Source organism: Stigmatopora nigra, chromosome 5 (assembly GCF_051989575.1).
Source record: "Stigmatopora nigra isolate UIUO_SnigA chromosome 5, RoL_Snig_1.1, whole genome shotgun sequence".
NCBI classification, from domain to species: Eukaryota; Metazoa; Chordata; class Actinopteri; order Syngnathiformes; family Syngnathidae; genus Stigmatopora; species Stigmatopora nigra.
In genome coordinates this window covers 12,516,530-12,531,274 of record NC_135512.1, presented here as the reverse complement: position 1 = coordinate 12,531,274, position 14,745 = coordinate 12,516,530, and the positions used below count along the sequence as shown (strand labels likewise).

Sequence of the window (14,745 nt, the reverse complement as noted above, 5' to 3'; positions counted from 1 at the left end):
CTTGGCTAAGGAAATGGTTCTTGTGTTAAGTGGTTCTTATACAACTATTTTTAGTGCTATGTAAATCATTCATAATTTGGCAAGGGATGAAGCTCTGCCATTTCTTGTCTCCTGTCATTAAATTCTGATATGTCATTATGCACATCAGGAAAATGTGGCAATTGAAATATGGCGACTCATAAAATGCAGCTCTCTGTAAAATCTTTGAATCAGAGGCCATTAGCAGTTGAGATAAAAATACCAATTTACACTTACTGTATCTAAATTATTAACTAACTTGCTAGGGCCTAGTTGGAACTCTATGGTCAGCAACAATATTGCAGTATTGCTAGGATAATCAATTGATACTGGAGGCCTAAAACGTGTCACCCAGACCATTGCACTACGCGCTGGAACTGGTTATACAAGGCATGCCTTCATCTCATTACCACAGGCTGCCCAGCGGCTTGAGTGGTTAGCACGTCGGCTTCACAGCTCTAGGGTCCTTCGTTCAAATCCAGGCCACGTCTACCGGTGTGGAGTTTGCATGTTCTCTAGCCTGTGTGGGTTATCTCCGGGTACTCCGGTTCCCTTCCACATTCCAAAGACATGCGTGGCAGGCTGATTGGACACTCTAAATTTCCCCGATGTATGAGTGTGAATGGTTGTCCGTCTAATTGTGCCATGCGATTTGCTGATCACCGATTCAGGGTGTCCCCTGCCTCTTTCCCAAAGTCAGGTGGGATGGTCTCTAGCACCCCCGATGACCCTCGTGAGGATAAAGCGGTCCTGAAAATGAATGAATGAAAGTTGTTAACACCGAATTTGGATCCTAACCTCTGAATTCCGCATAGACCATAGGCAGCATTTTTTTCCAGTCTTCTATTTTCCATTTTGGTGAGCCTGTATAGCAGGGGTATCAAACTTTTTTTTGTGGGCCATGTTAAAGTTTCAATTTCATCTGGAGGGCCAATATGTCTTCCAACTAAGCTGCCAAAATTAATTGATTAATAAATTCACAGCCTTTTCAATTGTGCTGATCGATGGATCATTTTTGGACATTCAAATTGTACAAATCGTCTGCAATTATTGATTTGAAATGAGAAAACTCAGGAAATATTCACTACTCATATATAATCTTCATTTGAATTTGATCATAAAACAGAAAGTTGGCACTCATCATTAACTTTCTTGGGCCACAGAAAATTATGCGGTGGGCCAAGTTTGGCCCGCGGGCCGCTACTATGACATCGGTGGCATAGACTGTATGAGGTGGCGGCGCTGTGCCGTCACTTGGCGGTCATCATAGTCGCTGACTATTATGGGAAATGTAGTTTTTGGTCAAAGCACTCTTTTAAAGCTGTCACAGGCCACATAAAATGATATGGCGGGCCACACTTGGCCCGCGAGCCTTGAGATTGACGAATGTTCTGTATATATTGTAGTTTCAGTTTCCTGATCATGGTTTTCGACATATGCGCTCAGAGATGCTGTTCTGTATATTTGCGTTGTAAAAGTCATTAGGTGGCCCGGTGGGGCGAGTGGTTAGCGCGTCGGCCTCACAGCTCTGGGATCCTGGGTTAAAATCCAAGTCACGTCCACCTGTGTGGAGTTTGCATGATCTCCCCGGGCCTGTGTGGATTTCCGCCAGGTACTCCGGTTTCCTCCCATATTCCAAAAACATGCAGGGTAGGCCAATTGCCCCTGGGTATTGGTGTGAGTGTGCATGCTTGCCCGTCTCCTTGTGGCCTGTGATCGGCTGGCCACCGATTCAGGGTTCCCCGCCTCAGCTGGGATAGGCTCCAGCACCCCTGGCGACCCAAATGAGGATGAAGGGGTTCAGAAAATGAGATGAGATGAGATTGTTTTATTCAGCCATCGATCGATTATCAAGACCAAAATGCAACAGCCCCACAACATAAACATAAACGTGTTGGAATCAAGATTTATTTTATTTTATTACTGGCAAAAAGGGGGAACGCTAGTATCGTGCGTTACATTTGTTTCTTCCGTGTCGATTAGAGGTGAACACCGACCTCATCTTTGTTGACTTAGCAACAGGAAAAGAAAAACGGAAATACATTTGTTTCTTCCGTGTCGATTAAAGGTGAACACCAACCTCATCTTTGTTGACTTAGCAACAGCAACAGGAAAAGGAAAAGAAACAATGGCAGCAGACTTATCTTGCATGCATCATAAAATATGATAACAAAAGTGTGAGCTTAGATCTAATGTTATGATTGAGGAATTTATAGGCCGTGTCGTTGGAAAGTGTCGTTCTGGAACAGAGGGGCGAAACATGATCGACAAATATCCCCAGTAAAAGATGTCTTACCTTGACTCTTCGGAGGCTACTGATGAGGAAGAGACTTTTTACTTGCAATGCAGAGCTGCCTACCTCAGTGTGTTCAAATCTAGCTTGACAAATATCTCATCAAAACAGGAGTTATGTAGAGGTAAACCTCCAAAATATTGCATTATTCTCACTTCTTTTCAGTAAAATTCAAGCAAATTGCTTATAAAAAGCCCAGGATGGGCTTTAAAAAGATATTTGAGTTGGTCACCTGGATTCCTGTTAAAGAGGGATTTGTTATTAAATGAGTGATGCATAAAAATTACTTCATCATTTAAATTAAATCAAACAACTAGGCAAACATGGCTGCTAGACAGAACTATACATCTGTTTATTTATCTTCATTATCTTATTTTCATTATTATCTTCATTAACAGATCATCATGTAATATTGTAAACAAAGCATTTCTTGACTTTACTTAAGTTATTTATTAGCTACTGTTTACACTATATTATTTCTATTGGTCTAAATATTTGGGCATCATTTCACAATCGGTAATACATATCTTGAGAATAATCATATTGATTGAAAGTAAAAATAAATCAGTATCTGTACTTTACACACACATATTATTGTGCAAGTCCCTGCACAAAAAAAGTACTGCACGCCCTGCAATGGGAGTAGTATTGTGCATGGTGCACATAGTGATATTTCAAAATCCAGATTAAATCAATCACCAATTGTCCACTTTTTAGATTTGGAATTTCAAATGCTAATGGACACAACAAATGTATTGCTTAAATTAAATATAACGATGTAAAGTTTTACTGTAAATTTCCCAAAACACCATGATCAATTAATGCCACATTACGAAATATTGTGTCGTACATGAAGACATACATATTAAAGAAAGAATAATTGTAATAATAAAATAGCAACATTGGTTTAAACACTTTTATTATTTCATTGTATGTTGTCTTGGTCATTATATTATTATTATTTTTTCTAGTTCTCCAATTAGCTGGTCAAAATCCCTCTCAAGCCACTCTTGATGAATACTGGAGCCCAGGAACAAGTCACATGAACTTTGACGATTTCTGTGAGATACTGAAAAGTGAGTGGAAAACTGAAAACAATGATCTGATTGGAGCTTTCAAAAAGCTGGATGCAAATGGGAATGGCTATATCTTGCACAGCCAAGTGGAAAAAGTCCTTTCGACTGTGAGTTACTACCCTATTTTATATTACACATGCACAGCTTTTCTGATTTAATGTATCCAAGAATACGGAATTCAACATTCAGAGCGAGTATAAATTTTGATAGGTAGCATTAGGGTATAAAAAATTATGATGTTTTGGTGGTTAAACATTTTTAACCTTACAGGGAAAAGACAAAATGACATCTCAAGAGGTGAAAGACATATTATCACTAAGTGAAATCAACAATGATGGCAAATTCAACTATGTTGAGGTAAGGTTGAATTCTCTGTACATCTTTTCAATCTGCCGCTTTTCCATGAGACGTTTTGATTTTTGTCTGTCTGGTGCTTAAAATTGTGACCTGTGCAGAAACAGTCATATACAAGACTTTTTCTTTGTGTTTTCATAGACATAAGCCTAAAACACTATCAATCAAACTATGAGGCACATTCCGACATTTCTACACACATTTCTTCATTCATTTTCTGACCCACTTTATCCTCATTAGGGTCGCTAGGGGTGCTGGATCGTATCCCAGTTGACTTTGGGCGGGGGACACCATGAATCGGTGGCCAGCCGATCCCGGGGCGCATGGAGACGGACAACCATTCATGCTCGCACTCATACCTAGGGGCAATTTAGACTGTCCAATCAGCCTACCTTGCATGTTTTTGGAATGTGGGAGGAAACCGGAATACCTGGAGAAAAAGGGAGAACATGCAAACTCCACACAGGTGGACCGACCCAGGACCTCAGAGTTGTGAGGCCGACACGCTATCCACTCGACCCGCCGGGCTGTCCATTTCTACACACATTTCTCTGGAAAAAAAGTAATTGACAAGATAAAAAAATATTCTGATGTGTATATTATCAAGAACGTGATCATGTGTCATTGGGGAAAAGGAAAATGATCATTTTTTGCATGTAAGCAAACACTTACTTTTTGCTTTCAGTTCTGTAGACAGCTTGTGTGCACTGTTGAAAAATGTCAGATGGCCTCTTTGGTGAAGCTACAGTCTGATGCCAAGTTGAAGAAACAAAACTTTGGCAGTCATCACGACAGCTCACCAAAACCCTCCATAACATCACCAACTCTACCTCAGCCTGTAGAAACAACTTCACCAGATCCAGACGTCATATATCGGAAAGGTAATAGAATACCTTCTTGATTTTAGGTAATCATTTCTAGAGCGATCAGATTGACAAACACTCATCTACATGACAGAGAAGCACAAACTTGAATGGCAGTGTTTTGTCCCCACACTAAATGTTTACATATATTGATCATGGAACTACTGAGTAACCCCTGAAAGATGAAGCCATCAAAAGTTTACAGAGCATGGTATATAAACAGAGACAAACAGAGATCCTGCAAAGACAATCTTAGGACAATCCCATTGTCGAGTGATAGATGGGATTGATCTTAGTGGTCAGTCTATGTTCCTCTTATTGATTCAGAGGAGCCCACCACTACTCACTTGGAAGAGGATGAGGGATTTGAAGGTGGTCAGGAGGAGGACCCAGACAAACAGCTACTGCAAAAACAAATGAGTTCCCACACAGTAGTCAGGATTATCACATTATTGTGCCTCTCCCACATATTGATTTATCCTTATTACATTTTTAAAAAAGAGCTGACACAATGTGCTACCCTGTTGCACATGTTTCATGTGTTTTTCGTCCATCTTGAAAACAGTTGGGTTGCTCATTTGGATATACATTTGTCAGTTTGTATTTAATTAACATTTATCCTAAATAGGAATCTACATGCTTGTGTATGTATATATATATATATACACACATATATATATATATATATATATATATATATATATATATATATATATATATATATATATATATATATATATATATATATATATGTATATATATATATATATATATATATATATATATATATATATATATATATATATATATATGTATGTATATATATATATATATATATATATATATATATATATATATATACATACACATTATTTTTTTGTAGACTATGTTTACATGGGTAGACAAATGAAAGCATAATTTCTCTATTTATTCAAATAGTCACCCTCTTACAAAACACTTTTTTTTAAAAACAAAATTTATTTTTTTGGGGTTTAAATCATCCGCTCATGATGCTGGCCATCACTGGTAAAATTGCCTACATTTTCAGTGAAACACATTGTGCCATTCTACCATTTTGAGTATTATTGTTTGTAAATGTTGTATATTCAACAAATGCTTCAGTTTTTTTGTGTTTCCTGAAAACTCTTAAAAAAATGACTCGGACTAGAGTGGCGCATTTAGCCCGTGAGAAGAAAAAAGAACGAAAACAAAAAGCATTAGGGTTTAATTAGATTTCCATAGTTATTTAAGATGAGTATTTGTATTCACAGAAAGCCGTCCATCTTCTCGCCCATCTTCCGCTCGCAGTAGACGATCATCCCTGTCAAATTCAATTACTCCAACATCCAGCACAATCAAGGTCGGTAAAATACCAGCGCCTTTGTTCGTCTGTAACACATTCAGCAATTAACAATCCTGTCAAAGCTATCCAAAATATTGGAACAAACATAGGTATTAGCTCACTTAAAACTAAAGCAAGACTTTTTGGAACAAAAATATGTATTAGCTCATTTAAAAGTAAAGCAAGACTTTTTCCTCTTTCTATTTCTTACTATTTTCCCAAAGTATCTAATCGTGAAAAGTATCTAAACATTTTGGATGAATTATTTTAAATTAATATGCATTGCTCTGTGCAAGATGACATTTATTTGTGTGTAAGAGAAAATTAGCAATAACTATCATAAAATTGCAGCTGTTTACCATGTTGCCATGCCATGTTTCTTTTCTGCTTTACCTCAAAGGGAAAATATACGAAGATATAATAAGATGACACAATTTCTTTATTTTGTCCCATGACAGTGTTATTGTTTTGTTCACGTGTCTATGAATTGTGTTTCCTATGTGATGTCTCATAGAGGTTAACACTTTTTAATTATTATTTGTACTATGGATGGTACAATAAATTAAGTGCTTTAACTTGTAATTACAGTACTACCTCGTTTATCTCACTTAATAAGTCCCAAGGCCTGCTGCAATAGGTGAATAATTTCGGTGTAGGGACAGTGTTTTTATGGTGTATATTTAATATTATTTGGTATTTTAAAAGCCTCTCTGTACTGTTATTTAACTCTCGAAGCCAAAGGTTGACACTGTCCTCTAGTGTCAAGTCAAATAACCTTCAATTGTGACTTGCCTTTTTTCCTCATCTTATGTTTGTATTATTGTCCCGACACCAGCGGCGGTCCGTGAATTTTCTAGCGACGCCTTCAGAATCAATCCAACCCTCAAAAACTATTTTATGGCATTAAAACCTCTACTGCAGCCACAGCTTGCGACACATAAAAAATCATCAATAATAACCTCATACAATTGAAATATTATTTGGGCATATAGCCATGTTTTACTCACCACAAATCCTTTTTACCTGCACACAATATCCATCCTCCTTTCTTTCCTCCTTCTTTTCTATCGCCATCAAAGCTAATGCTGAAAGTCAAGCCTATCCTGTCGTATTTCGGGCAAACGTTTTTATTCAATTTAGTGCTGAAAATGTTCGTTCCTGATTGTGACACGCTTGCTTGCTTTGGAGTTGTCCGACCTTTCTTAATGATGTCCAGCCTTTTTTTTTCTTGAGAAGTCCGTCTTGAAAATGGTTTTGACAGTAAATGTGCAACAAAAAAAATCAATTTCTTCTCCTTCCATTGTGGGTTGACAAAACCCCTATTAAATCAACACAACAATATATTTGTTTGTGCAGCTCGCTCCAAATACTCTTTGGTAGCTCTGGCTAGTCCACTCTATCACTAGCCAATCATAGTTGGTGAAAGCAATGACATATCCATACGCCTGCAAGCAGGCAACGACGTATCCCTATGCCTGTGAGAAGCCCTTGGTGTCACCATATCGAACTCTGATTGGTTAAAGCAAAAGTCTTATCAACGTTTGCTTAATGCAGCAGAGCCTGCAGAACTGATTGTGAAGGCCTTGAAGCAGACTTCTGACCCTGGCAACAAATAATGGCTGAAATTGGTTAAATGCTTCAATATGAAAACACACATCTGGAAGCAGTGCAACCAGGGTAAAAAGCAATGAAAGGAAGCTTACAGACAATTTGGAATTATTTAAAAGTATTGATGGAGAAAATATAATACATGATTCAGATATTTCTTAGGCCAGCAGAGAAGGCCTTGAAGGCCCTGGCGGCACATCACTGCCCTACACGGTAGTTAACCTTTCATATATATTTGGCGGGTTTAAGTAGTAAGGTGTGGTGAACCCGCGATGGTTGATCCGCAAAGTGGGATGAGGTTTTACTGCATGTGGTGGTGGGTGGGTTTATTTTGGAGTGCTCAAGAACACAGTACATTAGACCTATGGTAGCAGGTGCTTTTTATTAATCTGCAGGCCCACTCACTCTCGTGGGGAGCAGTTTTCCCAACCCGGCAGACTGTTTATTGAGGCCTATTCAACTTTGATAAATACCGACTTTTCACATTGCACAAGGCATTCCAAACTATCAAGAGTCTAGTTTGGTGATATTATGCCTTTTGAGATTCACTTGTTCCTTTTTTCTACACACAAGAAATATGTTTATTATAATTTCAATATAGTAACACTTACTCAGTTTTAATGTTGTAATAAATCTATCAGAAAGGAAAATATCTAATTACATGTCAGTGCTTTTTGCTCTTCATGTTGGGACAGTGAACCAACACATTCACAATAGGTACTGCTCTGAAGGAAAGAGATCTGAAATGTTGTGTAACATGTCTGCCCTCCTGTGGATGTGCATGAGTATAACGATGCTAAAAGGCTGCTTTACCATTAAGACAAATCTCTCTGCCAATGAAATACTCACAATTACCATTGAGCTTCCCCTGGATTTGAATTCTGCCTTATTATTTTACAACAATCTTATGTTACCAACTTTGTGGGAATTGATTGGAAATTACCATTTTCTTATATGTAGTGTTAATTCGTTTTCGGATGTTTCCACATCAAACTGTGTATATTAAATTAGACGGAATCACATGTTGCTGTTTGTCCTTATAAGATCGGACAGTTAATTTGCAACTCATATTTTGTTTCATTATCCAGCAGTGTCATCAGAGTTTCATGAAGGGATGTTTCTTCCTGGATGGGGATGGGATTATCAACTCACTGCAGTACCAGCTGCATCTGCCAGAGACCTCTAACGTTACTCTAAGCATTCGGCCTATGATCCTCAACCAAAAAGACGGTAGGAAGGCAGTTGTGGTACCGTTTTTTCTCGCATGTATGCCGTATTTGTCGCAAAAAAATTAGGCCTGATAAATATTTTAGGATTGAGTAGTCCTGTTGGATGGTTGAGACAGAAGGAAAGTGAAAATAACTGTTATATGATCTATCACCCTCTTTCTTGCCTGACAAGCCATCACTGACACAAGTCAGCATTTCCTTTTCTACTCTGTCTTCTGCCTTCTTTTAAAATCTGCCTAAATGTTTTCATCTTGATGTCTTTTTCAAATCTCTATTGCCTAACATTTTCAAGTTATCCCCATGTTTAAGGCCATTTTTCCACTTTAAAGAGTAAGCAGACCCCAGGAATGTCTCCAATTCATTTACAGGACAGTTATGCGCATATAAGATGCATTTGTTGGATTAAAAAAATGATGACTGTATCGAGGGTATGGCTTGTATTGACACAAATTGGACTTGTAGTAGCCGTGCGCATATATATATATATATATATATATATATATATATATATATATATATATATATTTTATTATTATTATTTTTTTTTATTTTATTTTTTTTAATGTATTTTTTACTGATCTGGATTCATAAAACTAAACTTCTGCTTTAACTTTAAGACAAGCCTTCCCCTTGGATGAATGTGGACACAGCTCTTTTTGTGATGTCAACCGGTGATACAGAAGAGGAGTCAACACTAATGTGTTTCACTTCTTCAAAGGATAAAGAAGTAGGTTTGATGAAAATATATAACATGTCTGTCACAGATGTATAAGAAAATTAATTCTAAAAAACACAGCGGTGTATTTCTTGTGTTTTTGATTCACAGGAATTCCGGCTGTGTTTCTTTTTAGAGAGTGTGACAGTGTTTAATGCAAAATGCCCCACTGACCAGAATCATATCATAGTATTTTCAGGTTATATTTCAGCTGTAGAGTAGAGAATTTTCAAATAACAATTTTGTTTTCATCAAACACTCGGTCACTTTTTTGCTGTTTAATTTTGCAGTTGTTAAAAAACTGGTGGATTCATTTTGTCCTGTGTAAAAATGTTTTACAGAAGTACTTTTGGAAAGGCGAACTAAAAGCCGGGACATACTACCTATTGCCTTTCTCCAGCGGCTGTAGATTGAAAAAAAGGAGCAAAAAGAACGTCTTAATTAAATCAATAGAACTTGTCTACAAAACGGACACTGGAGAACTCGACTTGACCAGAGATTTTCGGTAATTTTGTTTGCTTGTTTGTTAAGGTTCTAAATTTAACATATTTTCTTGCATATAATCCGTATTTGGAACTAAAAAAAATGCTGACTGAATCAAGGGTACGGCTTATATCCGCATAAGAGGTGCAGAGTATAGCCTTCTTATAGCCCTGTTCACCAGTAGATGTCAGCAAATTAGCATTTACTATATGTTGATTATCTTAAATGAGAAAACAACCATGACTGGATTAATTACTAACTTCCTTATGATATTGACCCTAATAATGCGCTTTTGATTCATACAGTATCTCAGAAATACCACGTGAGTTGATTTTTCTTAGGATTAACATTTGTACCCCCTATTAAAACCATTAATATGGAGGTGAAAATATTGAATCAGGGGGCAGCCTATACGCGACAAATTGTAATATTCAACCATTTTAAGGCAATTTTAAGGGTGGACTTTACATGCGAGAAAATATGGTGATTTTATAGTATTGAGACGCAGTATGAACATGAATGAAAGGAGGACAATATGGCTTATTTACGTTCATTGTCAATGTTCAAATTGGTTTTGGAGTTTGCGTACATACAGTAATACCTTGACTTACGAGTGCCCTGACATACGAGTTTTTGAGATACGAGTAAAATTCCGAGCAAATTTTTGCCTTGAGTGACATGTATCTCAAGGTATTACTGTACAGTCTCTACAATGATGCCTCTTCCAATTAGTTGTGCGAAAAGGAGGCCAAAAGGGTAGTAATTTAGGGCAGTAAAGACATACTAATCTGCCATAGGGAGGCGTTGTCGGAGATATTTGACATCATAGATCTGGATGGCAATGGCTTGCTCAGTCTCGAGGAATACAATTTCTTGGAGCTGATGATCAGCGGAGAGGAGTGCAAGTTGGGGGCGTGGGAAAGCTGCAAAGGTACAAAACATTCTTTGAAATTCACAATTAACAGTGGTTTTGAAAGTCATTTGACAAATTATTCTAGATCGATGTAGTACTTGTGAGTTCTGATAAACAATGTTACCACAATGGAGGAAAAAATGAAATTCACATTTCACATAACCTCCCGCCATTTTCTTCCAAACTCTGAACACGTCACACTTTTTTAAGCTGCTTGTACATAATGTAATGCACTCTGTGCACTACTGTACACAATGCAAACAGTATATATTAATTCTTTAATTTTCCGAATGCTTATTCACACAAGGGTCACGGGGGTGCTGTAGCTTATCAAACCCAACTACAGGTGGGAGACACAGAATTGGTGGCTAGCCAATCATAGGACACGAGGATATGGACAACCATCCATGCTCACACTCATCTAGGGGCAGTTTAGAGTGTTCAACCAGCCTAGCCTGCATTTTTTTGGGATGTGGGAGGAAACCGGAGTACCCGTAGAAAACCCACGCAAGCTCGGGGAGAACCTGCAATCTCCACACCATGAGAACCGATCTGGGATCGAACCCTCAGCCCCAGAACTCTGATTCTGACACGCTCACCACTTAATCGCTGGGCTGCCCATAATTTTTTTAACTAATTATTATCATTAATGATTACTTTTCAATACTGTTGTCCACATTAAGTGTTTGCAATATGATCACAACTTTGCTGACTTTCATCCTACTTAGGTTCACTGTTGAGATACCCATTTTCTAGAAGATAACAATGGTATTATAACAAAGTGGTACTTAATTCTTTAGAAAATTTAAATATGATGCTCTGTACCGTACTTACAGAATGTGATCGAATCCTCTTGCAAAATGTAGTGCCAGAAGACATAACAATTATAATGGCTTTTAGTGAAAAACATCAATTTTGCATGACATTTCATAAATGCAGAAATATAAATTCCAGTTCTTAACTATACGGAAATCACATTGGAATCTCTTGTGTCTATAGAAAACTTTGACATGAGAAAGAATCAACTAACTAAACAGGGGTTCATGGAGCTGAATCTGATGGAAGCGACAGAGAAAAACGGAGACTCTGATGACCTATGGACCCTTGTGGAAACCATGGGCTACAATCGAATGCTGGAGCTTGTCGAGGTGATTGTTCATTAAAAGACAGACGATAAAATTATACTAATAATATACTGATTGACAATGTTGTTCCCTCCTATGTTTATCTCTCGCTTCTTCAGGCTTGTCCATTTCAGATTGATATCGAATGTGAGAACACACAGCCATCAATTCGCCCACTGAAATTGGACTCTGGGCTCAAAATTTTGAATCAGGCCATGATGAAGTCCATCTCATTAGAAGGAGCAGTCAAACAACTAAAAGGGCAGGACAATGTGCTCATCTATACCTACAAAGGAGAACACAGGATATCAACTCTCATTATTAACAAGGTAGACCATTACACATTACTTTTGTTTGTTTGTTTTTAAGTTTGCATAATGATTTGTTCAATTTATTTCAAATAAGATCAATGTAGGCTAGTTTTGTTTGGGGTTTTTAATCATACTTTGATTAGATTTACTAAAAGGTGACTGAAGTCTGATCAGTTCAGTGACTGAAATCAGAATGCAACAATTCTATCCATTTGTATTGCTCAAAAACAGGTGAAATAGCTAGATAACGCATTTTTATATGTCATGCCCTGGGTCTGAACTTCCCAAGGAGATATAATAATTTACTTACCAGTTTTATTTTTATTGTGCTTTTTTTGCTGGTGCAGTCCAACCAAAAAGTGACAATTCGTATCAACAACAAGCACAACATCAACTGCTGCAGCAGTAGAGGACTTAATATGTTTGCAATTGAGGTGCCAGCCAGGACTAAGATGGTAAGACATTTTCCTATTTCAAATCTTTCTTTATCACATTTAAAACCAAGACAGTCATGTGTGCTATCCCATTAGGTGTGCCAACATGTTCTGCCCACCAGTGAAAAACAGGACTGGACCTACAACTGTACTGAGACATTACTACCCACTAAATAGACCTACTACATAGACATTGCTGCACTTCTCTCCTGCTGACACCTGGATGAAAAAGAATTCTAATAGGCAAAAGGTTTCATGAAATGTTCTTCTTACTTGAAGAAATCTTGCACCAAGAGCCCGAGTCCTCTTGCTTTTGCTGCTATTTGTGATCATTCCATTCTGGTAATGCAGTGTAGTACCTGCGTTGGGCAAACTGTCTTGCCTTGGCATGCAATTGCATGCCTCTCTCTACACAACACTCTAGTTTGAACTTTACATGCCCTCTGCCTTTTCAGTTGAGTATTGACCTTCTATTTATATCTTACAGGCCATTCTTTGCCCTTTGACATTATCTGCTGAAACAGTAGAAGCAGCAACCTAAATGTCATTTGGCATATGAGATGTATTTTATGCAACTGCCTGCTTTTCCTTTTCCAACAGGTTTATCTTACACCCAGAGATGTTGGCCCATATTGTGTTGTGTAGGTACAGTAATTGGTGCATGCCAAAGTACTTCTAAAGTCACACCAGCCAAATAACACACAATGAAGAGAAATAAGGTATATGTATGTCGCATTGGAGTGTAAGTTGCCTTTTATGGAGGGTATTTTTTTTAATCTGATCAGAAAGCAAGAGAAAACATACTTTAGAGTAAAAATAGTTAAATGGAGAAGAACAGGCTAAAAAAAAGCACCTGTTTAAGTAACATTTACATTTTTGGGGTCAAATATAGCCTAAAAAAGTCTTTCAGTGGTCAGACAGGTGAAAAAAAACATAAGTCCTTGAAAAAAAGGTGACTTATAGTCCGTAAAATACTGTTCTGTTATACCGCAGCGTAGAAGTACTTTGTTATTGGCTTGACTTCTCAATGTTGTTTATATTATGTAGTTATATTTTACCACTTATATGAACTAAATGTAAGGCTAAATGAATTGATTTTGTGTAAAAATCCTTTTGTGCATATAACGGGGTCGATGTTCAACTTTGCCCAGTTTATGATGGATAAACAGACTGTGATGCAACAGGTAAAAGGTAATGGCCTCTGGACTATTTCTTAACATTTCACACACTTGAGTGTGTAACAGGATATTATTTTGACTTGGTAATTACATAGTCAAAGATTTGATTAACCCACTAAACATTATTGTATTGTTGTTTTATTCATCTTTGTTTCCCACACTTTGTTCCCCTTGTTAAATGATTAAAAAAACAAATTTAAAAAAAAGATTGTATTTGATTAACTTTAATCATTGGGAATAATGTACACATTTTCATTCATTTATTTTCGGAACTACTTTATCCTAATTAGGGTTTGTGGGGGTGCTGGAGCCTATCCCAGCTGATTTTGGGCACGTGCAGGGGGCACCCTGAATTGGTGGCCTGCCCATCGCAGGGTATGAGAAGACAACCATTCACGCTCACACGCATACCTTGGGGAAATTTAGACCGTCCCACCAGCCTACTATGCATGTCTTTGGAATGTGGGAAGGAACCAGAGTACCCAGAGAAAACCCACACAGGCCTAGGGAGAACATGTAAACTCCAAACAGGTGGACTGACCTGGATTCGAACCCAGGACATGTACACGTTTTATTCATTCATTCATTTTCTGAAAATATTCATCCACATTAGAATAGTAGGGGGTGCTGGAGCCTATCCTATCTGACTTCAGGCCAGAATCCAGGGACACCCTAGGTGCAATTTAGAGTGTCCAAATAGCCTACCATGCACCTAATTGGAATGTGAGAGGAAACCGGAGTACTCAAACATGCAAACTCCACACAGGTGGACCGACCTGGATTCAAACGTAGGACATGTACTAG

General features: G+C 37.7%; 1 protein-coding gene across 1 annotated transcript; it reads left to right on the top strand.

Moving 5' to 3' along the window:
- Positions 1-2,069: 2,069 nt before the first annotated feature.
- On the top strand, positions 2,070-14,141 carry efcab7 (EF-hand calcium binding domain 7). The gene is made up of 13 exons (XM_077716513.1): positions 2,070-2,435; positions 3,283-3,494; positions 3,658-3,744; positions 4,427-4,622; positions 5,876-5,964; positions 8,643-8,784; positions 9,401-9,510; positions 9,840-10,003; positions 10,779-10,912; positions 11,894-12,042; positions 12,138-12,347; positions 12,677-12,784; positions 12,860-14,141. The coding sequence occupies exons 1-13, from the start codon at positions 2,306-2,308 to the stop codon at positions 12,938-12,940; spliced, it is 1,812 nt and encodes a 603-aa protein (XP_077572639.1). The 5' UTR covers positions 2,070-2,305; the 3' UTR covers positions 12,941-14,141.
- Positions 14,142-14,745: the final 604 nt, after the last annotated feature.